General features: G+C 42.9%; 1 protein-coding gene across 2 annotated transcripts in view; it reads right to left on the bottom strand.

Moving 5' to 3' along the window:
• Window positions 1–11,689: 11,689 nt before the first annotated feature.
• Window positions 11,690–26,028, bottom strand: part of LOC308468814 (connector enhancer of kinase suppressor of ras 2-like) — a 317,637-nt gene continuing 303,298 nt past the window's right edge. The window contains exons 20-24 of one of the 2 annotated variants that reach the window (XM_080991239.1): window positions 23,154–23,224; window positions 21,920–22,020; window positions 17,071–17,578; window positions 16,270–16,469; window positions 11,690–13,175 (exon numbers count right to left, since the gene is read on the bottom strand). In XM_080991239.1, coding sequence (XP_080847365.1) covers window positions 12,960–13,175; window positions 16,270–16,469; window positions 17,071–17,578; window positions 21,920–22,020; window positions 23,154–23,224 — 1,096 coding nt within the window. In that variant the 3' untranslated portion in view covers window positions 11,690–12,959. Of the gene's footprint in view, window positions 13,176–16,269; window positions 16,470–17,070; window positions 17,579–21,919; window positions 22,024–23,153; window positions 23,225–26,028 lie in introns of both variants that reach the window. The other variant, XM_080991238.1, reaches the window with a different exon arrangement.

Below are 26,028 nucleotides of genomic sequence, written 5' to 3'. Positions count from 1 at the left end.
TCAAACATCAGAGAATTCAGTTTATTGAAGTCCAAATTTACAACTGAAGTTTTACAACTTTTCCCCAAAACAAAAGCTACTTTTGAATTTAGGAAGAATAAATGTCCTTTTTCAATAATGTACAGTCTATATAGTTTTTTTTAAATAAGTTAATATCTTTGAAAAAAGAGCAATATGTTCCTTTTATAATGTTGCAGTGCAACTTACAACTTACAAGTCTGTGCAATGTACCATGAGGTATATGCCCAGTGAGCAACACACAGTGAAATTTTTCCATTCATAAAGTTTCATTGTAGACACGCAAAAAGTTAACAAGTTAATCTGTGGTAGAAAAAAAAATTGCAGCCAAGTACATTAATTCTAAAAAAGGAAAACAAAGGAAAACAAACATTCATAGCCTATATAAACCAGTGGATCACTTTCCAACATAAGACAAGTATAAAATTAAAAAGACTTTGGTGAAACTGAAAAACACACATACAGACACATAAAGAAACCTGTATTATCCAGGGGTTGAAATTTAGTTTTACCTATCTGAGGCTGCAATCCTGTACCCACTTACCTGGGAATAAGCCCCAATGAAATCAATGGGACTTACATTTGAGGAGAAATGTATAGGATTGCGCTGTAAGTCCATTTTCCATGTGCATCCATGAAAATGAAGGCTCTTGACTGCTAAGGGATGAAAGTAGAGGCAGCCCATGAGAGAGACCTCCCTCATCACAAGTAAAGATGAAGGATATGTTCTGAAGTTTTCAAACAACAAGGCAAAACATATGAATGGGATCTTCCCTGGTTAATGATTTAACATCACATTTTGGTTTTCTTTCATGGCTAAATTAGGAAAATTACAATAGGTTGGAGTTAAAAATAATAGCTACAATATAGATGTACAGTTGCTTAAAGCTTTCACTTTTCAAGCTCCTATGCAGGAGGGTTCCCGCAATATAACATTTTTCTTTCTCTATCACAGAAAATATTTCTAGATGACAGACTCTTAGAAATAATCAAGCACAACATAAAGTATGATAAATAACAGTTCTGCCTCTAATATATATATATATATTTCCTTATATATACATATTATTGTGTAAACAAAAATGCTCCTAAGACTGGTTCTCCATGATTTTTTTTTTTAAAGAATACAAGGCGCTAGAGATTTTTGTTGTTTGAAAACAGTCCAAGTGAAAGTTTGGTATATAACCTCCTATTGCTACAGAAATAGTTAAGAATGTTCATATTTACAAAAGAAAGACCATGGAGAGACCCCATAGCATAGTCAGTCACAGATGCTGACTTTTAACTTAGCAGATTTTTCAAAATACACTTATTTGACCTCTTTTTGGCAGGAGAGTGGTTTTACAGAGAGTTGAAGGTGGTTTGAAAAGCTTGGTGTTTATACTAAACAGCATCATTCCAAAGCCCCTGGAAAACGGTTTGGAGGATTGTGAGCAAGTGTAGTATGTGTGTGCTCCTTCCTATTTGTTTGTCCTGTCTCTTGCCAGTCATGATTTCTTATCTCCTGTTTGAACCAAACCACAGGCAGGCATAGGCAAACTTCGGCCCTCCAGCTGTTCGGGACTACAACTCCCACCATCCCTAACCACTGGTCCTGTTAGCTAGGGATGATGGGAATTGTAGTCCCAAACATCTGGCAGGCCAGAGTTTGCCTATGCCTGGTTTACAGCAACATCCAAAGTAGCAAGGTGAGGTTTTAACAATCTGATTCCTCCCATTGCCTCTGACTATTGACCATCTTTATGGGAGTTGGGAGTCCAACAAATTCCCCACTCCTGCTGCTGTTAAACTACCATTTACCAATCTGGGTATCACAGCAGCAAACTGTAGCTTGATTCATAGAGAAAGCAAGAAAGTAGTCCTGAAGAGGAGTCCTGTAAGGAAATAGTTTAGAGCAGACGTAGCCAACACTGTACCCTCACCTCCCAAAAGTAATCAAACTACAACTTCCAGCAGTCCCAGCCAGCACGTCCAATGATCAGGGAGGGTGGCAACTGTAGTCCAACAGCATCTAGAGGGCACATGCTGGCCACCCTAGTTTAAAGGATTGTCAGAATCTGGCTATTGATTGTGTAGTCTTGATCCACATTGGTGTTTGCAATCCTTTCAGTGGTTTATCAATTGCATTCTACAGTGGTACCTTGGTTTACAACCATTATCCTTTCCGGAGGTCTGGTTGTAAACCAAAACAGATTGTAACACAAGGCGCGCTTTTACCAATGGGGCCTCCCCCCCAAAATGGGTTGTAATCCAAAAAAAATGGGTTGTAATAAAAAAAAGGGACACGTACTTCCAGGTTTGACATGGTTATAATCCAAAGCGGTTGCAAACAAAGGTACCACTGTATATAGCAACCTGGCAAGAGTAATTATCTCATCCATGCTTGCAAAGCCTTTTTTTTTCAGCCAAGGGAAGATTGGGTCCTATTTGGCCCAAGATTCCTGTCTCTTGCCACCTTCAACTCTCTTCAAAACCCTCATGTCCGTCTCTAGTCTGAGATTTCTTTTAACAGTACAGCTTGAAAACCAGCCATGTAGTACTAGTGCTTTGCTACTTCAACCCCTGAATATACAAAATAATAATAAATTACTACAGCCTACTTCACAGTTTATATGCAGGTAAAGTGCAAGCCATAGTACAAGGGTGTCGTACATTTTCTACATGTAAGCATTTTTCTTTTTTTCTTTTTTTTTAAAGGCTCTCTATTTGTACAAGTCTTGTTATCTACTTAGTAAATTAGGCAAGAGTCACCTATGGCCCAGCAAATTAATGGTGTTGACAACGATATTTTTGTTGTAGTAGTTTCAGTGTCACATATTATAAAGATTCTTCATACGAGTGCAGATGGGTCTCTCCTGCCCCAGTTTCCCAGCTCCTTTCAAGTCACATCTGCAGGACAAATTTAAATCAATTTCAAACCAGCTCAAGTGGTATGGCTCCCTTCCAAAGAGCACAAACCATTACAGTTCTGCAGGCGCATCCGCAACGGTTAAAGAAAGGACACTCCTTACAAAAGTGTAGTTTACAGGATTCTTTGGAGAAAGCCAGGGCACTCAAACTGATTTGATATCAGCTGCAGAGTGATTTATAACTGAGACCCTAACTGAAATGCTTCAGGTTTCTTTGCTTCAGTATATGTAATAATCTACTAATTTGAGGGGCAGAGTTCCTTGGTTGCTTCCAGCAAAGCAACAAAGCACTCTACCTAATCTTTTCAATATAAATCTTTACCATCAACTAGTACGCCACATACTACATAGGTAGTGGCATTATTGCACACAACATAGTGCTTTAGTTACTTAACTTCATGCAAAGTGAGTGCATTTTTCAGCTTAAAAAAATAGTTATTTTTGATTTCACGTTTGCCTGAACTAAAGTGATATCTATCAGGAAGTCCTCCAGTGCAAGACCCTTTGATATAAGCTATGCAGTAGAGCACAGCAGGGCCTAGCAGTGTGTGTCTGATGAATATTAAATAGCATGCTGTTGCATCCAGACTAAGGCTGCATTCCAAACCTCCCCCACCAGTGGGGCTGTATGGAGTGGCAGGCCCACCACTGCATGGCAGACGTGGCAGAAGAGCAATCAGGCCCCATCCTGTCACATGAAGGCAATGAAATCGGTTTGGGAGCCAACTGGCTGAGCCCCACCCTTGGAACTCCCATTCAGTGGCTTCCTGCTGGCTGCTGACCAAGGAGCGGGGTGATCCTGCCAGTGATTCCCCCTCCTGCCTGCATGTTTGGCAGCTTGCGGGAGGCCAGATTAATCAGGAGAGCTGGACAGAGGGACATCTCTGCTCAGTCCAACCACCTCTGCCCAGTTGGCATAATGGGGAAGGGACTAGATTGTTCTGCCCATTAGCTGCACTTAGTTTCCATCAAAATCAATGGGATGTAAGTCATGAGAAATTTGTCCCTTTCAAATGGGAACTAAGTACAGCAAGTGTAAATAAGGCTGCAATCCTATAAACACATACCTAGAAATATGCCTCATTGAGCTCAGTGGGGCTTAATTCTGGGAAGTCATAGACAGAACTGTGTAGCTAGTGCACTAAATGTAATTGGATACAACTCATGGTCTCTTTAAGAAGTAAACTTATGATCTTCTACATCCTTTCAAAAGTGTGATCAACTTATTTCTACAAAATAACATTTCTTTAAAAACAACAACACCCCAGGGTTTATTTTCTTTCTTTTAAATGTCATTCATTTTATTTCAGGGAAATTAAATTTAGATTTAAGTGTGTATACAATATATCCTATACAAATGAACCCCCACCTTGAAACTGAAGTATTTTATTTTTATTTGTTAAATGAAGGCTGTTAAAAGGAAGAGAAATTGCTAAGGCAGGCAGGGTGTCTAGAAATGTACTAAATCAAAGAAATCAGATACATCCAAATCTGGCAATTAGACCTATAAAAGGCTAAATTTAACGACCATGATTTGTTAGGAGGACTGACAATGAAATTGTCAAGTGGTTCTCGTAGAATTTTGAAAGATTCAGAAGAAGGCTTTGAGAGACCCCACTGTAAGGGGTAAAGTCATCCAACCTTCATCCTTGGGATTCACCAAAACTGACTACCTTCAGTTTTGCAAATACTGGTACTACCATCTGCAGTTTTAAGCTTCCGTACATTGCTCTGAAAGCTGGGCATTTTCCCTAGAACAAAAGCCAGTAGACCCAGGAAGTCAGCATCTTTGGGAAATATATTTGTTAAGGAACTGGATTCTAAAGCCAGTTTCATAAAAACATCAAACTATGTTTTTTGTAGTCTGACAGCAAGTGTTGTACCTTTGTTTACCCCCCCCCCCCCACTACATGGTGTTTCTCTTGTAGGTTATTAAACCACTTGCCTGGTCTATCTGAACTGGAAAACTGTGGTTTAACCCCAGCCTTCCAACCAGGAGGGGTTGGGAAGCTTTGACTTTCACTTTCAATTAACAGCAGTTTATAGTTATATTTGAACTCTTATTCTTATTGAAAGAAGTCAGCTTGAAGTTGACTTGTTTTAGTAAATAATAGTTAAGACTAACCACAGTTTATCTCAGAGCTCAGACATAACAGTAAACTACATTAGGCAAAAAAGAGGAACCAAAGCTAAGCTTCTGTTCACCTGCTTGCCTCCATGTTGAAGAGGAGAGGGGGGAAGTGGCAAGCCCATATATTGGGTTCAATATGTGTTACTGATAACTTGATGTCAGCGAGTATTGATAAGGCTGCTTTCTAGTAGCGTGTTCCTGGTGCCCAACAAGATGTATTGATACATGTGCGTGTATTGATACATGCCAATGTATGCAGCACAGGATAACATGCATAGAAGAAAAAGCATGGGTGACAGATGGATGTGTAGATTCAGCATAATTTAGGTTTATTAGGGTTACAGGGCCATCTTCAGCCTAATCTGTTCAAGAAATCCAGTGTGCAATAGCTACTGCTGAAGGGGATGGATGATGTTTTACTGCAGGCTATCATAGCTGCCAGCTCCAGCACCGCAGAGCTTGCAACTAGAACACTCTCTATTCCCTTGGGCAAGTGCAAGTGGGATTAATATTTGTTGCCTTATTGCTTCCTGCCATATGTGAGGTAAATATAAAATGCAGCCTCCTTTGGGTCCTAGCTTCCTACTGCCATTCTAGCTCTAATTAAGATTACTCTGGCTCTCACCATCAGGTAGGTCATTGCTGGTTATCCTGTAAATTTGGGAAAGGATGTGCATCCATGGATGGTATAGTACCAGTTTGAAGGGGCCCTGAGCAAAATGCCCTCACTGAGCCCTGGTGGGTTTAGCTGGCAGCATTGTAGGAGCAGGGCTCTGAGCAGTACTGAGTGGCTGCTATTTAAATTTCTCACAATGCCCCAGAGTTATACTTAGTTGTGTGGCATTGTAGTGAAATTAAAATAGCACCAGACTGGGGGTGGGTGGCTTCTGGGCAAGCATCTGTGGTGTGCCCTACTGGGTGGCCCAGCAGCTGCCCGAGGATTTTGGGTTCTGATGGCAGGCTTTAAGATATGTATGCAACTAGTGATGAGGAGGGGGAAATGAATACAGGAGATTTAAAGGCAAATGTATGAGATTTGACATTGCACTTACTAGCTCTGGAACAGCTTTAGCTGGTGAAAACAACCAGTGGTCTTTGTAAAGCCCTACACATTCAAAGGGAGGAATGCTATGGTTTCAGTGGTATGGCATCTGCTTTGCATGCAGAAGGTCCCAGGTTCAATTTCTGGCATTGGGAAAGATGAGACCATGGAGAGCTGCTGCCAGTCAGTGTGGACAATACTGAGCTGGATGGACCAATGGACCTGACTCAAATATAAGGCAGCTTCCTATGTTCCTACTGTGGCCCCTTTGTTATCTGGGACTTGCACAATTCCCAGTCTTTAAACACACACACACACACACACACACACACAGAGAGAGAGAGAGAGAGAGAGAGAGAGAGAGAGAGAGAGAGAGATACCTGCAGCACAAGGAGGCAAATGCAAATATTGCCATCAAAGCAACAAAACAAGCTCTCTAATGATGAATTCGCTGAGCTCAGACCCCCTGGAGAAAATAAAGAGATGTCTGCTGTCGACCTACAAAAAGCCTTGCTCCACTTCATGGAGCCCCAGGAAAGCAGAGCCACTGCCAAGAAAGTGAGGTATATTCTTTGGTTAAAAATAGTACTGGCAGCAAGCCTGGATAAAGACAATTAGGGATGGATTTAGACATTTGTTTGCTGATAAGCTCATTTGGGGTAACATTTCTTCTTCCCCAATGGCAAGAGGGTGTCTCTGTCTGGGCATGCCGAAGACTATTCCCAAAGAGAGAGTGCCACTGTGTGTTCGATGTTTCAGACAATCTATCTTGTGTTTTTTTTCAACGTATTTTTTATGGGAATAGGATACTGAAACCCTAGAGCAGAAGTGGTGAATCTCAGGCTCAGGGGTCACACTATGAGTGTTTTGGCCTGGCTGCAATGTCCTAGAACTCTGATAATGCCTCTACCTTGCCTGGATAGAACATATGAAGAAATGTGTGTAGAAATTAGTATACAAAGGTAAAATCCATATATGTTTCTTTCCCTACTTTTTCACCTGGCTCCACCCATCACTGACATGTGGCCCCTGGAAAGGTGCCCGGAGGGAATGTGGCCCTTGGGCAGAGCAAGATTTCTCACCTCTGCCCTAGAGAGTGACAAGCTTGGACTACTGCTTCAATGCCACAAATGGGCAGAGCAGGAAAACTGGGATTCCAGCTATCACCGGTTGAGCTGGAACCCTGCTAGTCAGGGGCAGAGCAGTTGTAAGGTGTTGGTGAGGAAACGAGAGAGACAGCAGGGTTTAGGAAAGGTGCTGCAGCTTAAGGGCACATTCAGACCACATATTTAAAGCCCCATTATACCACTTTAAATCACCAGGGCTTCTTTCTGGGAGCTGTAGTTTGTTAAGGGTGCTGGGAATCATTGCCCCTCACAGAGCTACAATTCTCAGTATGGTTTAACAACCAAGCCCACTTCCTAGGGAACTCTGAAAAGGGACATTAGCAATGGACAAGCTGCCTTTGAAGAAAACCCTCTATGATTGATCTTCTCATTGAGGAATTCCCCATAGGCCATCTAGAAACCCAAGATGGGAAGCAACTGTGTACTGTACAGCAGGTGTAGGTAGACCTCAGGTTTACAGGACCTTCTTAGTGCTTTTAATAGAACCTTAAGGTGCACCAGCTGGAGCCACATGCTCAGGCTGGGGTCAGTGATCTATTGCAGTGCATGAACCACACATTTCGATAACCTGCACACACTTACACAAGTTACATTTGAGTTACTACAAAGCAGATATTCTAACTAATATGCAGATTGTGCATATGTGCGTGCAAGCCTTTTTCTGTTGCCATTGTTGAGTAGTTGGTAAACCCTTGCAGATCTACTACAAATCTCCCAGAGATTTACCAGTAGATGCCAATCTATTTTCTGTCCGCGAAAAACAGAATTTCACTTACAGGATGCAATATGCAGCTTATAGCTAGCAGTGGCAGGGCTTGGTGGAGTGGCAAAGGTACTGCTGCAGCCATAGTTTCACCATTTGCACCAGCCAAAGTAGAAGGGGAGGAGAGGAAAACTGACCCTTTGTTAAACTAGCTTCCAGGCTAGCACAGCAAAGAGGCCTCGATCAGAGCTGTTGCCATCATGTGACAGCCGTGGGAATGGTCCAGGATCTAGTGAACATTGCGCTAGTCCAGAAGTGCCCTATTTCCAATGGCTACCACAAGCAGTAACGTCTGCTCTATCAGCATTTGGGCAGGCACACTGGGATGTTCCTTGAGGCTCACACACTAGTGGATGCCAGCAGAACCAAGCAGAGCTGGGCGAAGGGATATCTCCACCTCATCAAAAAAACCAAAACAAAACCTCAACATGTTGGCTTGGGATTTCTGTTAACTCATGACCTCACTTGATTGGGCAGCCTTCTAGCTGAGTTCAGTTATGATTCTATAACCTTCCTTTCCTTCCTTCCTTCCTTCCTTCCTTCCTTCCTTCCTTCCTTCCTTCCTATTATACCAGTTTAGTTCTCAAAGTGGCTTTTCACATCTGATGATATTACTTTCTTCCAACTTGTCTCTGATTTCAGGGGCCGGGGCCTAGTAAATCACTGTTCCCATTCTTGACATTCAGGGAAGCATGATTAAATTTCTGATTGCTAGACTTGGCAATATATGTTTGTGGGATAGATCAAGCAATTAAGATTGGTACCATGGCAGGCAACAATGTTAGCCACCAACCCACTTGAAACCTGATGAAAATCCGCCCCCCCCCCACCTGCTGTTTGCATTAGAATGAAAGATCCCCTTAATGCCAACCTTCCTCCATGTGCAAATAGCAACACTGGGGTGTGTGTGTCAGGATTATGGCAGGGAGTGAAAAGGATAAAATTCCCCTTCTAGTGGCAGCTATTTACACTTTAAAAAAATCCATATCTGCTAAACGCCAAAATGCTAGCAAGTTTGGCCCCAGCAAGCTTGGAGTAATAAGCAGGTGCATTTTCTTTCTAGTGCATAGGCAGGTAAGTGCTCACACTTGAGCACTAAAAGGCCCCATACAGGGCACAGCTTTCAGGTTCACAAGCCACATCTGGTTAAATCAATTTTGAATTGGCAATAGCGTATTGTAGGACAAGGAGTAGCTTCCTAGTGGCACAGCGATAAAACTGCTAGCCCAACCACTTGTAAAGCTAAGCAGGGTCTGTTACGGTTTCAAATTTGATGGGGAACCATGTGTTGAGATTCCTGCACTGTAGGAGGTTGGACTTAGATTACCCGTGGGATCCCTTCCAACTCTATGGTTCCTCCAAGTATACCCTTTTTAAAGCATATTTTTAAAACACCCTCCTTCATTCACATTAATGGAGCACGCTACAGAATAAATGAAGACAGAATACAGCAAAAAGAAAGCAAAGAGAAAGCGAGTGGAGACCTCAGCCAGGTGCCATTGTACCAGGGGGTGGTCTATGCATATGTATATCTCACAGAAGATGGTGTCATTTTGAGGAAGGAGACTGGACTGTGCTACTTCAGGCTACACATAGAGGACCAACAAGCATATTTAACCCCCTTCAACCAAAATCTTCCTGCAAATACAAACTGCATAGCAAGCGGAGTTTGCTATGGTCTGCTAGTCATCTCCTCATTCTTCATTTGTAGCATCAGTCACTGGCATCCTCAGGCAGCTGCTAGAGACTCAGCAGTGCCCACTGCCGACACTAGGCCTGGGCTCCCTTTTCCTGGTGCTCTAACAAGACAGCCCACTAAATGACTTCGAGTCACTGTTTAAATTTCCTGCTGTGCTTTCGAACACTCTGATAATGTGCTGCAGTGGGGTATTGTGGGAAACTATAAGGGTGGCTTCTACACTATTGGATTCCTCCAAGGCACCACAACTCATTCAACCATCATCACCGTTAGTGCTCATCACCAGGTAAGCCTGCCAACATATATGCTGAGGCACAAACAAAGGCAGGCCCCACCAAAAAGCACAATGCTGAGGCCATCCTCAGACATGATACTGATTCTTCTGTCAACCCATCCTGATCAAACTTTATTCACATAACCTCCCACCTCTTCTGGCACTATGCTCTCCAAGGGAGTCTATTTCACACATTCAGCTGCATGTGCCAAGAAATCTACTGCCTCTATGTGCATGTGTGAACTGGCTAAGTAAATGTGTTTAGTATTAAAGGGTTAGGTTTCCAAAGAAGGGTTTTGCAAGAATATCAATATGTCTTGTGTATCTGTTTAAAAGCAGCCATTCCTTACTGGAAAGAATGTTTGCATTAAGGATAGCCATTGAAACTGTCGCCTCCAGATATTGCTGGACGCTGGATCCCCATTAGTCCCAGCCAGTATGGCCAGTGGTCAGGGATGATGGGATCTGTAGTTCAACGACACCTGAAAAACACCTACTTTTCACGGATAATTCATTATAAATTACATGTATTATTGTCAACAGTGAACTTCATTTTTAAAAATAGGAATCCCATTCTTTTCCTTAGGCTTAAGTCATCCAACACAATGCTGCCGATCAAATGCTCTGTGCGGAATTCAGTAAACTGGCCTTAGTCGGTGCATAATAGGGATCGTGCCTGCATTCCGTACCCCTACCCTTGGTCTCCACACATTTGGTGCAATAAAGAATGGAGAACCCACAGCTCTCAATATATTGTTGGGCTCCAATTCCCATCAACCCGAGCCAGCATGACCAATGGCCAGGGATGATGGGAGTTGCAGCCTGACAACATTTAGAGGGCAACGGGTTCTTCACCCCAGGTCTATATGGGATATATGCATGTAGAGTATTAAGTGAATATGCCCAGCAGAGGTACTCTTTAGAATGTAATGTTTATGGGGAGGGGTTACACATTATTGGTCATATCTGTGCACATACACACCATCTGGACATTAGGATGGCGAGATGCATTGCTAGTGCCACACCATGCTTTGAGTTTACCTGCTCTGCCAAAGGCAACAGGTAAGCAACATGGGTATGGCATCCCACCAAGCCCTGTTATTACACATTCCCAACTCTTTTCTGGAGGCTGTATGGGGTTTCCATTCAAAGCTTCCTTCCGAATGAATGGAGACTCTACAACAGTGTGGAGAGTGTGGTGAAGTGCTTTTAACAGTCGTCATGTAAACAAGTATACTGAAATGGTTTCTAAACTTTTGAACTAAAGCAAATGGTATTTTTTCCTGGCTGCGAGGCTCACCTTTACTTATGGTTCTATACTGTCTTGCAGCGCTTACTACCAGATCTGTCCGAGACAAGGGCATCATGGCCCATCTGAGGAAGCAAATCTGGGGATGCCAATTAAGGGCACAAAGCCTGCAATCCTATATGCACATACCTGGGAGTAAGGTCCATTTACATCAATGGATCTTACTTCTGAGTAGATAGATATAGGCTTGTGCTGTTACTGGTCAGTTACTTAGTTTATTATTATATCTGTATCACCATTTAGATATTCTATGTCAGGTACCAAATGTCTTGGACCATCTCTGCTCACTGCTAGCAGTTTATGCCAGTACCGGAAAAAGGCTTCTGTAGGCCTTTGGGAGAATGCTAACAAGGTTCATCTAGGAGGCCCCGATTTCTCCCTCTCTCTCTATAGTGAATCACTATAAGTCCTGAGTACTTCCAGTGGTCTCTTTGTTTCTTTTATTCCAGTAAACATTACTTAAGTCATAAATACGAATGATTCGCTTAACTCCGTCAGACACTGTACATATAGAAAACAACGGTTTTCAGTTCAGACATCCCCCCCCCCCTTCGTTCTTTGTTTTGAGGCAGCAATAGACAGTATCGGAATCTTGTGGTTCACAGGTCTGTGGCACTAAATTCACAGTGGATAAACGCCGACAACTGGAATAGCTACCGTCTTCTCAGATTGAGGGCACGCGTCTTGTGGACTACCCCGTGATGGTGCAAAAGCGTCCGGAAGCTGCTTTAGGTAGCAGCAGAACTGAACGGGCCACTTTGTGTGGCCCCCTTCCATACCATGTGCATGAGCACGCACTCCCCCCATACACATGTGCGTTGCCTATGCCCGTTCTTCCTCTGAAAAACAGGCACGTTATTATAAAAATAGCACAGCGTTTCAACGGCATGTACAGTTTACGCCTCAAGAGGCAAAAGGGAACGTAACATTTTCCTGGATATAGACGCTATACATTTTAAGGCACACCAAAAGGGTTTAAGCTTACCATTTCCATGCTACTTGAAACCTTTGTTATGCTCACAAAAGACAGTAGCAACGATTGACTGGAAATGCTGAACATTTAAATGTTCATTCCCTAGGAGTGGCCAATGCTTTTCTTTACTTTTCTTAATTTTTTTTTGTTTTTTTGTATGCTCTTAGGGTTTAAAATTTCAATTTGGAAAAAAGACAGAGAAATAAATAAATAAATAAAGAAAGAAAAGAAAAGAAATATATGAGGATGGGCATTTCAGAGTATTTTTTAAAAATAATATTTCATGTTACATTTTATATATATAGATATGGCTACATGCAGTACATCTACATATATAAAATGGTAAGAGAGCTCCTTTAACCCATACTCAACTTTAGTACAGTACTCATTAATATAACTGGGGTTTCAATTATGCCAGTGAATACTTCACTTCTTTCTAATGCAGAACCCAATCAGCAAACAAACAAACAAACAAACAGAAACAAAACAAAACAAAACAAAAATCCAATAAAATAAAGTAAAATAAAATAAAAATAAGACTGTCTTAACATGCAATGCAATAGGCATCCTGTGGCACGAGTTTTCTTATCCAATCTATTTACAATACAGCTGAGTACATTATTTACACAGGTTACAGTGTTTTGTCACAATGGATTTTTCATCGTCCCCCCACTAGCTCACTCCGCCCCCAAGTGTTCCCAGTGCTACATCCTGTCAGACGTGCGTTTCAATGAAGGAATGAGTGTGTGTCAGCAGAGGGGCTGAAGCTGCAAGTTCAGAGGCTCCGTTTTGGGTTTTCAGAACAGCGCCGTACTCACAAATGTCCAGGAAAAATTCATAGTTCTTCATTTTCCATTCTTTGAATTTCTTGGATGTCAAGTTGGGCTCATGGAGCAGGTTATTGATCACTGCAAGATCTCCTTCCTTTGCCTGCCAGAGGTTGGAAAGACAACATTCTGTTTAAGTGTGGAGTTATACGCTTGTCACAGTTTCAGCTAGGGTTGGGTGAATTTGTCGATTTCGGCTTCTCTTAATTTCTAATTTTCCAATCTTACATTCAGTTTTCCACATTTCTTCATCAGAATGAATATTTCACTCCTCACCTTGCCCCCCTCAGGTCCTCTTGGAAATTCATCAGCATTTTAGTTTTAGTTGCATAAATTTCTTATGCAATTTTGCTAAATATGCACATTTTTACAAAACGGTTTTCCCTAACAAGCCATTTTTTGTATCTTACTTTCAGTATTCTATGCTTTTATATGCACACTTTACCCTGGTACATGCATTTGTGTGCACATTTCTTAGCTTGAGAACTGCACTGCAAGATTCAGAGAAGTGTGAATTTTGAAGGATGGACACGTTTCACGTACAGTATTGTTTTGGAAAGTGCAAATTATGTAGGGTTGCAAACTAAACCCCATTTCTTCCTAATCCCTATTTACACACGGTAGTGCTTGACATAGTTGAATGGACTTTGGTTGCAGATGAGACTACTGTAATGTACTCTGGCTTAAAAAAAGCATCTGGAAACATCAGCTGGTGAAAAATGCAAAGAACTGCTGGTAGTAGCCTGAATTATGAATACATTTACCAATTTTATGGCTGCCAATTTGTTTCTGGGCCCAGTTCAAAGTGACAATTACTCTTTGGGACTTCGATATCTGAAAAAGGCTCTTCTGATATGACCTGATTGTCTTTACAGACCAATGTAAGTGGATGACAGGAAAATGACACATATGTTAATTGTGGCTGCCATTAAAATGAAGGTGACATGTTCATATGTACTTTGTGCACAAACTGCAATCTCTACTGGCTGATGCAAATAAACACCTATCTCATCTCAGGTGCAACAGATGGGCACAGGGGTAAAGAGAAGGCGTGGGGAACCGTTAGCCCGCCACATGTTGCTAAACTACAACTTCCATCATCCCAGACCATTGGATATGCTTGCTGAGGCCGAGGCAAGTTGTTGTTCAGCAAAATTTTAAAAACATTTTTAAGAGCCAAAGGTTCCCAGAACCTAATATAGAGCCTTCTCAGTGGTGGCACCTGTTTAGGAAACTCTGTGCCCCATCAACACAGGAGTTACCTAATACCAGGTTAGGCTATTGTCTACTCAGTACTGTCCATTTTGACTGAGTAGAGGCTCTCAACAGTCTCCAGGAGACAGCGGTCTTTCCTATCACCTGCAACATCATTATTTAACTGGAAATGCTGAGAATTGAACCTGAGGTCTTCATCATGCAATGCATGTGCTCCACCCATTTAGCCATGGTGCCCACCCCCATGCTTAAAAGGTAAAGGTAAAGGGACCTCTGACCATTAGGTCCAGTCGTGACCGACTCTGGGGTTGCGGCGCTCATCTTGCTTTATTGGCCGAGGGAGCTGGCATACAGCTTCCGGGTCATGTGGCCAGCATGACTAAGCTGCTTCTGGTGAACCAGAGCAGCGCACGGAAACGCCGTTTACCTTCCCACCGGAGTGGTACCTATTTATCTACTTGCACTTTGACGTGCTTTCGAACTGCTAAGTTGGCAGGAGCAGGGACCGAGCAACGGGAGCTCACCCCGTCATGCGGATTCGAACTGCCAACCTTCTGATTGGCAAGTCCTAGGCTCTGTGGTTTAACCCACAGTGCCACCCGCGTCCCAATGCCCCCATGCTTACTTCCTTCCACTTTCACTTCCTTCCACTTACACTTTCACTATGATTAGAGCAGGGCGAACCAACATGGTGCCCTCCAGATGCTTATGCACCGAAACTCCCATTGGCATCTCTGGCCGCTAGCCATGTTGGCTGGGGTTGATCGGAATTAGAATCCAACAGCATCTGGAGAGAAAACACTGGCTGTCCCAGTGTCAGAGAATGCTCTTTGAGAATGTGATACCCTGGTTCTTGGAATTTGTTTTTATTTTTTAACTACTGGTTCATTGGTTATCGCTGCTGGTTACAACTGTTTTGTTTATGGTGTTTTAGTGACACATTATGTTTTCAGGATGGTTGTCATCTTCCTTGAGGGTCCCACTTGAAACAAAATGGCACAACAAAAACGTTTTACTTAAGAAATAAATAACACCCAGGTGAAAAGAAAGAATCCTTTTAAAAGGAAGGCTTTCTGTTAACAGGCATGAGGTATTACATGATTTATACAGTCATCCAGTTTTGTGGTTACTTCATTATGCTTTTGAGACTCTGAACAGCTAGGGAAGTTCGAAATGGTTTCAACAGTCATGCATATCTCTGTACACAGCAGAGAGCAGAGTCAATCTGATGCAGGGAGTTGAACTTCAGAGTCCTCACTCAAACCAACACTCAGCCAGTGGAGTTTTCTCTGTGATCTTGGTCCAATCCCTTCCCTTCCCTCTCCACTCAACTCACGTGGCAGAATCATGGTGAAAATAGCATGGGGATGGGGTGGAACCTTACATATATTACTTTGAAGTCCTTGGACGAGGGACGGGATTCAAGAAATCAGCAATATGCAAAAGGATAATCTGTCCAATAAATATTCTGAAATGTTTGTCTTGTTCATTCACAACAAGTTTTACAGCATTACACTGGTCTTTCATGTTGACGCAATACCATACAGAGGCCTGGTTTGTACAACTTGGAAAGATGGACTATGGCTTACTGGTAACTTGGAAATGTTCTGGCTCCCAGAGAGGGAGCTCACTGTCACCCTTTGCTCCTTCCCTCAGTCCTGTATTCTCAGTGTGGCAACTAAGCCAAAGTTTGACTTAATGTATTTTCTGAACCCTGGCTCTTGGTTAAGCTCTCTCCTCCTTAACCCTGAACTGTAGCCAAAAATAAGGTGCAGGAGAGATCTTAAGCATGACTCCAGGTTCAGACAACACAGTAAGGCAAAGCTTGGGTTAGCTGCCATGCTGTGCAATTTCAGAATGACTGGGGAGGAGCAAAATGACTGTGTTCTCCTCCCTGGGAGCCTGTATGTTCACATTAAGCCATGGCTTAGCTTAGTCTTATGTGTGTATGCAGCTGCAGCATATCAAGGACAAATGCTTACTTTTAAAGTACTCTTGAGAGCTCGGATGTGATGAAGCTTTTCGTTGATAGCAGGGTCGTTGCTTCTCTTTACGAAGGACCTCCGGTATTCCTGCTTGGTGGAAGGGCGTTGCTCTCCAAATGCTGACAGACTAGCTTGCTCCAGAGCTTTGTACAACTCATGCAGACCATCTGCACTCTGTGGTCGCTCTTCTGCGTTTTCTGAAAGAAAATCCAGCTTCCTTTATTTGTGCGTGTAATAACAATATACGGTGACAGAAAACAAGAATAATTTATGCCAAAACAGGACAGTTATTGTTTTTCTGAAGCAGTTATTCAGCTTTAGGTCTGCCTGTAAACCACAGTAGTCTGCACCGGAGGCTGCAGGTGGAGGGCAGGTGGAACCCTGCCCCAGCAACCTTGGCCCACCCTCAGCTAGCTCTTACCTGCCTGCCTTCCTAACAACCAGTCCAGGAGGTGGGGCTGACAATCAACGCCTTAGTCTTAATGCTGCCCCTTGTAGAACTCAGTGGAATTGGGGGAGGGGGGTTTGGGAACAAAATTAGGCACCCATCTAACTGTACATTAACAGAAGCATCATGAAAGAGTCATGGCTTCCCCTACAGAATCCTGGGACCCGTATTCCCCTTACAGAGCTATACTTCAAAGAGTTCCCTGGGAAGAAGGCTTGACTGTTAAAGCATTCTAACCTCCTGCATACTATTGGGGCCCATCTACCTAAGCTCTGTCTGCTCTGGCAGGCAGTAGATCTCCACAATCTCACCCGGGTACCCTCAACCACCAATCCAGGAGCCCTTCTTACCTTCTTCACACAAGCTACTTTGCCTTCTAACAGGCAGCTTTTCTTCAGATCTCTCTTCTGTTATCCCACTGGGTTTTACGCGGCTTTTCGCTCGGACATCTCTGTTTCGTGGGAGGCTTTGACTACGTTGCTTCTGGGGTCTGGCATGAGAGCTGTGGCCTCTGTGGCACTCCACCAATGGGAAAGGGCCATCCTGTTCATGGTTGTGTCGTCTTTGGACTGGTAGCGTTGCTTGTCGCCGCCTCTCTGGTGACGACCCGGGTTGTCCGCTCGTGTACTCTGGGTCAGGAGGGACAGTCTGCAGAAAATGGAGCCCTGAACTGGTCAACGGGGTCTCAATGAGATCCTGCCAGGAACGCCTTTCTCTGTAGGGAGGTCTGCAACCTGATGAGTGTGTGCTCGCTGCCGCATCCTGCCGGGAATCTTCCGCAGAAGAATGAGAATAGGTTGATTCACTGGAGAAGTGTCGTCCTTGTTTAGGCTCAGGGAATGGGCTCGAAGAATTCATCTGGAAATAATTAGAAACAGTCTGTTACGTGACACAGTGTTGGGAACATAAAGGGAAAACCCAGTGTGTGCTGTACAATAAAACCTACACTCCTCTCTTTAGTCATTCTGTTACCAGTGTGATAGTTGATGCCCTCAAGAGTTGCTTCTGTCTTGGTAAGAAATCTAAACCTGTGGCCCTCCAAGTATTGTTGGACTCCAACTCCCATCAGCCCCAAACCAACATGGAAATGATCAGGGATGATGGATGAGTTGTAACCTGGAGGCCACAGGTTTCCTATCCCTGATCTAAAGCCTTCTCCTACCCACATGAGTTACTGTGGCAACGTGGTTAGCAATAACACAGGGAATATTTAACCCTCTTCAAAGTCCACTGAATGTGTCATCTGAGCATCCCACATGGGTGGAAATCTTGTGACATCCTACTGCTTAGGAGCAACCACAGAAGCATCAACAGTGGTGGCAACTGCACATTTTAAAGTAACATCTAACATTAATGCTAACCAGCAGATCTGATGTGCGGATTTGAAAATCACAATCACTTCCCTTTGTTGGAAAACATCCTCAACCACTCCCTATTCTTGTTTCGACACAGGTTTTTAAGAAGTTTTTCTTGAGATCTGCTTAATGTAGTTGCAATTCAATGTTGCTTTGCAGGGGAGATTTTAAAGCCTCCTCAGAAGAAGTCAGAACTGGATTTCCAGTTCTTTTCTTTAAAAAAAGAACAAATGTTCCAACAAAATAGGGGGCAAGCAACATGTGAACATTGTAGTGCAGAATTTTTTTTATTTTTAAGGGACTGCTGAACATTATCCAAATTCTTTCAGCTAAGTTCTGAAAAGGAAAAGAGAGAGAAAATGAAAAAAAAAAATATTGGGGAAAAACAGTAAGGGAGGGGCTTAACCTGCATCCCAGTTGATGGAACAGCATCACATGGGTGAAAAGTCAGTCTGAGCTTCACCCATGTGATGCTGTTGCCTCAGTCATTCTCCCTTTGGTTCAGGCTGTGTGAGGACCACATCAATCACGCTGAAGAAAAATCTGAAAGAAAAATACAGAAAGAGTCCTATCTGAACTTAAAAAACACAGGTAAAAGGAAAGGAAATTAAAAAGCAGGTTGTACGCATTCGGTAGACTATCCACGAACATACTTATTAACCACATGATCACTATGGCTTCAAACAGTTTATTTTGCAGATTTCTACCCTTCCCACCCTCCAAAAATGTCAAGATACATTTGGCAAATGAAAGAATATATCATTACCATCACACATATACAGCCCCCCCTTATGTTCTGGGCCCCCATGTGCATAAGTGAGATTGTGTAAATTATGGAGCACCCTCTAGAAAGCTTCTAAATGCCTATTCCCCATTCTCCAGCTCTCTCTCCTGGTCTCTCTCTTCAATACTGACCAAAACATCTGGAGTTGAAGCTCTTGGGTTAGATGGAGGCTGGGAGCAAAAGCAGCTGCGGCTGCTGTGCAACCCTGTGCGTCAGGCTTGGGTGCCAGATGTGGCCCTCCAAGTATCTCTGTTTGGCCCTCAGGATACTCCATGCCATATTCCCCATCCCTAAGCCACACCCCACAGTGGCCCAGCTTCATATTCCCTTTGAGTATTTTTCCTTGGTTGGAAAGTGCCCTGGAGCTCTGATAATGCCTTTTGCTTGGCTGGCTGGCGGAAAGAGAGAGGTGAGTGTGGTTGTAAAGCAGCCTATCGCGGGGAGGTAAACATTACATTTGCTGCTCTGCCCACTTATGCTTCTGCTGTCACCCACCACTGGCATGTGGCCCCTGGAAGGTTGCCCAGAAGAGAATGTGGCCCTCTGCTAAGCTGTCAGTGAACTGTTTCCTCTCCAGGCATGAAAAGAGAAATTCAGAGTCATGTTAAGAGTTGCTACCTGTTCATTATTTCTTTTATGAACTGTTCTTACACCAGGGGCTTTTCGCATAATTAGGAAACTTAGCATTGGCAGAATTTGCTTTTGTGTGTGTGTGTGTGAACTGCAACTTCCAAACTTCAATCAGTTCCTAACGTCACTCTTTTTAGCTTATTCAAAGATCAAAGAAAATTTTCTTTTTAAAAAAATCTCCAGATGGTTGGAATACTGATTAACTGCATAACATTATGCATGCTTACTCTGAAGTAATTCTCACCGAGTTAAATGGGACTTACTCCTAGTTATTCATGCATAGGATTGCAGTAGCTCCCATTTCCCCCCACTTTCTGCCATGCTAACTGTGGCTTGATGGGAGTTGGTCTCCCACATCTCACTGGAGGGCCACCAGTTCTCCAACCGTGAATTCCTTTTACCTGTCCTATGGGAGGAGGATAAAATGTATTATCTGGTTGCTGCAGCTCAGACAGCATGGCTCTTATAAGCCATTGTTGTGTTCCTATACCAATAGTTTAGGAACTTTCACCACCGTAACTAAGTTTTACCGCCTGTGTTTTCTGATTCATGTATGGAAAAAGCACATGAACCTGACCATTGAGGGGTTTGTAAGTAAACCAATTTTTAATGTACCAAATGTGTAGTCTTTTTCCATGCTAATTATGGACTTTGGGTTGTGTGGGCAGAAACCTGTCCGACTGATGGAAGACAGCCAAAGCTGTTTGAAATTATCTCAAAGTGAGAAATTTCATGTGAGAACCAAACACATTGGGCTGAAATACCAATAGATGTGTGAGGTGATGCACGATGGACTTGTTAAATTGGCCGACTGTCAAACCAAAGAAATGACAGCCGACATACTAACCAAGCCACTTCTGACAGCACTGATACCTTTGAGTCAAGATGTGTCTTTGGGTAGTTCATTAATTGTGCATGCAATTGTTATTATGTCTGAAAAGGGGTCTGTGGGATAATCAACCTCACATAACCAGCACGTTTAAGTCTAATGCATGAAGGGGTCAATACCATAGTATAAGCTGTCATGCTAGGCTGAGCTAGGTTACTCCCTTTCTCACCTTGGAAGGAAGGTAATGTAATCAAGTCTATTGTTGTAGCTCAGTCTACCAGAGAAAATCAGTGTGAGAAGAGGTTTTGAGCTGGTTGCTGCAGCTCAAACCACATGGCTCTTACAAGCCATTGTTGTGTTCCTATACCAATCATTTAGGAACTTTCACCACTGTAACTGTAACTTGACTGTAAGTCAAGATTTACTGCCTGTATTTTCTGACCAAAGTATGGAAAAAACACAAACGTGGGCTCTTTTTATGCTAGGGGAAGAGGGGAACTTTGGAAGGAACTCACAAGGGCATATTTCCACACTGTACTTTGCTATATACTTCATGATTTAAAATCTCTACTGGGGTTCTCTCACCAAAGAGTACTTGGTCAAAACCTGGATCTTGACATCCAGGGAATTCTCTTTTTATACCTATCTTTTCCTTGCCAACCAACACTCCTATTTTCTCCATGGAATACCCCACATGATGCCACTGCCTTGCTGAAGCAAATCTGGGTATGGATGGGAGGCGCCCCTGCCCTGGGAACCACATGCCTTCTGCCTTGAGATCAATAATGAAAGAAAAGCGAGAGAAGACAAAGTATATAAATAATTGTAATGATGTGACTAGATGATACTGTGGGGTCATGCTCATCCCTTCAGCATTCTATTGTTTTGCCCAACTGATGTAATCAAAGGACCAGACCAGTAGGGTAACCATGTGTGGGGTTTACCTGGATGGGGCAGGGCGGGATCCAGGTTGGGGCTGTGCAGGTTCAATGGCAGCACTGGAGCAACGAAAGCAGCCTTGCCAGTGCACGCACTCGCACAGCTCCAACTTTGCCTCCACCTACCCCTACTCCATCCCCATCTGTTAAACAATGCAGATGTCAGGAGGGCGGTTCTGCAGATCCACCCTACTCCATTTTCCATTACTGGCCCAGACGGCTCACCATTCACCAGGTTAAAAGGTAGGGCTCCTAAGTCCATTAAGCATGACTGAACATATGGGAATTTCTGCATAAAAGTTAACAAAGCCAGAGCTTTGTTTTTTCTTTATCAATATATTTTTATTTAGCACTACTCTTGGTCCATTAGGTATAGTCATGTTCTCTTTACTTACAGTAGAAATACTTATCTGCTCTCCTTTACTTACAGTAGGTGAATCCCAACAAAGTTCTTTGAGGCTGGGTCCCATTGGAACTAATGGGGCAATTTAGTCATGGCACCACCGGTTTCGGTTATTTCAATGGAAACTATGTGCAACTAACTTAGTCCGCATCCAACGCAATGTCAGTTAGACACTCTTCCAAAAGCCAGAAGGATTAAAAAAATAAATAAATACAGCCCAAGGCTCAGAAGTAGCCTAGTGCATGTCTCATGTAACTTACCGAGGGTGTTCGGTGGTAGGTGTCGCAAAGTGTTATGGGTGCCTCTTGCTTCAGAGTTAATGAGCCATCAATATCTTCCTGGTCACTTTCACTCCAGTAATCTGCTAAAAAGTGTTTGCATTTGCCATTGAAATGAGTCCTACATTAGGGAACATTTTTCAAAACACCACAGTAAGCTGTAGCTTACTGTGTAGCTATGCAACTTGGTAATTGTCCCCGAATGTGCAAGTTATAAAAAACACAAGAGCAGCTTGTTGGATCAGGCCAATTGCTTATCTAGCCCAGCATCCTGCTCTCACAGTGGCCAAGCAGGATCCAAGCATCAGAGCACTCTCCCTTCCTGTGGTTTCCAGCAACTGGCACACAGAAGCGTTGCTGCCTCCAGCTGTGGAGGCAGAGCAGAGCCATCATGGCTAGCAGCCATTGATAGCCCTATCTTCGATGAATTTGCCCAGTCCTCTCTGAAAACCCTCCAAGTTAGTAGCCATAACTGCCTCCTGTATGTGTTGCGTGAGGAAGTACTTTATTTTATCTCTTATGAATATTCCAACATTCAGCTTCATTGCATATCCATGAGTTCTAGTGTTATGAGACAGAGAAACCTCTCTCTTTCCACCTCCAGGCCATGCATTTGTGTATGTGCAGGCTCTTCTTTTGTGCTGATATTCTGATAGGAGATTACCAGAAGGGACATAGACATAGGGGATAAAGCCAGCAGGGCAGCACAGTTCCCCTATCTACGTGTTTATGGTTTACTTGAAGATGCACAAATCTGTCTATTGTAATTGTATTTGTAATTCACATCACTTATACCTGTTTTTACCAAGAATACTAACCATTCTGTTCCCACATTTAGGTGCACTACTAAGCTAGTGATATCTATTAACTCTGAGAGATCTACTCTGAGTAGGTCTAGCATTGGGTATAACCCACTATCTCCAAAAAAACTGGCTTAAATGCCTATTTTCAATACATGTTGTGAACTTCCTTACAACGTTTGGAGAGGTGGGAAATTCAATGGATACGTAAGCACTGATCTGCATATATATATATATATATATATATATATATATATATATATGGTGTTTTATATAGGCATTCACAAAGAATGAATTCCTAAAGCATCCCTAAGCTCACTTGTAAGCAAGCATGTTAAGGGTCATGGATTCTCTACCCCACTCTGTACATGTCTCCGTTCATCCAGATGGATGTCAAAGAATGATGATGGCCTTACCTTCATCGGGTCGGATATCCTTGTCATCAGGTGTATAACCAATGGCTGCAAGACCCAAACGGTTCATCCATCTGATGATAGAAAAAAGAGACAAGGCATTTTAAACACACAAATACACACCCTGCTACAACTGTTCGTTTAAAGCATTTAAAACCTGTTCTGAAAGAGAAACAGTTCCCAGGAAGCCTGGCAGATCGATACAAAACAAGACAATTGGCTTTAAGCAGTGGGCTACAGTCCTTTATCACATAAAAAAAAATTAACAGAAGAGTAAAGAAAGCAGAAGATGAGAAAATGATACATTTCAGAGTGCTAAAGACTACTCTGTCACCACCACTGTTTTTCCGTAGTTGGTTTAAGTACCATTTTCCATTTGAAAATTAATACAGTGGTACCTTGGGTTGTCAAACAAATCGGCTCCCAAACGCCGCAACCCCAGAAGTAAGTGTTCCGCTTTGTGAACGTTTTTTGGAAGCTGAACTTCCGACACGGCTTCCGACTGAGTGCAGGAAGCTTCTGCAGCCAATCAGAAGCTGTGCCTTGGTTTTCGAATGGTTCCAGGAGTCGAACGGACTCCCGGAATGGATTAAGTTCGACAACCAAGGTACCACTGTACTGGACTGGATGTGGAACAGTATAGCTGACTTTGTGAGGCAGGCACCATTTCCAGCTTTTAGTTGCAACTGTGACATTACACAGATTCACAGTTGTTCTATTGTTTGGTTTTAAACTTTGGTTTGTTTGCTTTTTAAATTTTTGCTCACTGAAAGCAATGCCATCGGTCAGACTTAAAATAAAAGGGGGGTCCTATGATGTGGGGCAGGCCTGAGTTATGAAATACCATTCCCCACCCCAACAACTTGGAGGATTGCAAAGAAAAGAAAACCAACCAACAAACAAAGAAAGAGTCCCTTAAGCCATTGATTATTTAAAGGGTAGAGTGAAGCTTGCATGCCAGAAGCGTAACAGAAGAGGATTTTGATCCTCCTGTGGTTTGCACTTGTCTTTTAAGCTCAAAGAAATGCTCATTGACAGTGACGGCGTAGAGTGTTACTCTTCATTATTTTTTCATATATCAAAACAAGCGATCAACCCCCCCAACAACCTTATAAACTTGAAGTTCTTCAGTGCCTGAATCTCAATCAGTTACTACAGTTTCAATACTCATCCACTTTCTTCCCTCTCTGTATGCCAGGGACGCTACCAGTTTTACCTAGAGATACTGGGAATTGAACCTGGCACTGTCTAAGTTACAACCTTTCCCCAGTGCTCAACTAGATGCTGAGTTAGTGGCCTGACTCATCTGTGCTTCTTCCTAGGTTCCTTTCCTTTAAAATAAAAGCCTGAAGAAACAAGGCAACTGCACTGTGTCACATTTATCCCTTGGGGGCAAATTGAAACAGAAGAGAATTGTAATAAGCTGCAAACGAAATTCTGTCTCTCTTTCTGGAATGGGGCAGGAATAGTTTCAGATGCCTGGAGTTGTGATGCTGGTGAGATGAGAATTAGTGACATTTAGAATTAGACTTACAGCCCTCCCGAGGACAAACTTCCTTGGACCAATTATAGAAACCTCCTTTTATTCCTTTGAGGCCTGAACAGATTTTCTGTACAGTATAAGCTATTAAATCCCCATGTAAAGATGGGAATTTTGCTAAAATAGCCTTGCATCCTTCATTTGCTAATTCATATTTTGCCCTGGCTGGTACCCCAATGATATAATTATTCACCTTCTCTCCCACCCTATATTCTATGCAATGGTCACTGTCATTAATAGCAGCAAGGATGTCTCTTAATAACACAATGAACATCACCCTGAATTGAAGTTGTTCAAACCCGTTTCATTTAAACATTCATCCCTTGCATAACCCCTGTTTTAAAACAGCTGCACAGTTTGTTTCTAGGCCCAATTCAAAGTGTTCACAGTAATGTTTAAAGCAGGGGCAAAAATAGGCTTTATTTCACCTGGTTCAAAGACCCAGTTTGACATCCCCCTTCACATCTGCATACATACACACACAGGTTGGGAGCTTGAATGTTGCCCCCTCTTGAGGCTTCACCCAGCGCAAAAAAACCCCGGATAGCCCCTTCGTAGCTACGGCACTGTTTAAAGTCTTAAAGTAACTTAGGCCCGAAATATCTGAAAGATCACCTCATTCTCTACAGACCCTCTTGGGTGTTAAAACTGGCAGAGGGGGCCCTCTTGGTAGTTCTGCCACCCTAAATAAATATGTTGGGGTGGGTGGCAGCCTGAGAGAGTGACAGCCCTTAAGCTGTGGAATAGCCTTCCCACAGATGTACGTCCATTGTATAGTTTTCATCAAATGCTAATGACACGCCTTTTCACCCTAAGCTTTGACATCCGTCGTGCATATTTCTGGACTCATTCCAAAAGGAATTGGAATTTTCACGAATCTTCCGACATTCAGCTTCACTGGAGTTCTGGTGTACACACACACGGATGCCATATGAAGGGTTTTTAACAGCCACTCTTACCAGGAGCACCTTCCCAACATCTCTAAATGAATACATATTTTCTGAGCCTTTTCCAGCTGTTGTTCCTGATGCATTTTCCATTATATGCAGAAGGGCATTTCTTATTAAAACCTCATTTGATTCACTTTGCATCCCCTATATTGTTATGCTGGGGCAGGGGGCGGGTGGGAATGATTTAACAGCAAGGGACTCATAGCGCTGAAGGACAATTTGATGTCAAAACATTATTTATAAATCACATTATGGAAGGCCAATATGGTTTGCAAACTGTTCGTGACTCGCCATTTATAATGTTAGGCAGCTCTATCTCTAGAAAGCACCTCAAAACAGGGGCGCTCACGTGGCTGTAATTGCTTTGCAAAAGAATAGAGCTGCAGTA

Source organism: Podarcis pityusensis (genome assembly GCF_964106645.2).
Source record: "Podarcis pityusensis genome assembly, chromosome: Z".
In the NCBI taxonomy this organism is placed as follows: domain Eukaryota; kingdom Metazoa; phylum Chordata; class Lepidosauria; order Squamata; family Lacertidae; genus Podarcis; species Podarcis pityusensis.
Note: the sequence above shows the minus strand (reverse complement) of the source record. Positions and strands in the feature narration are given on the sequence as shown.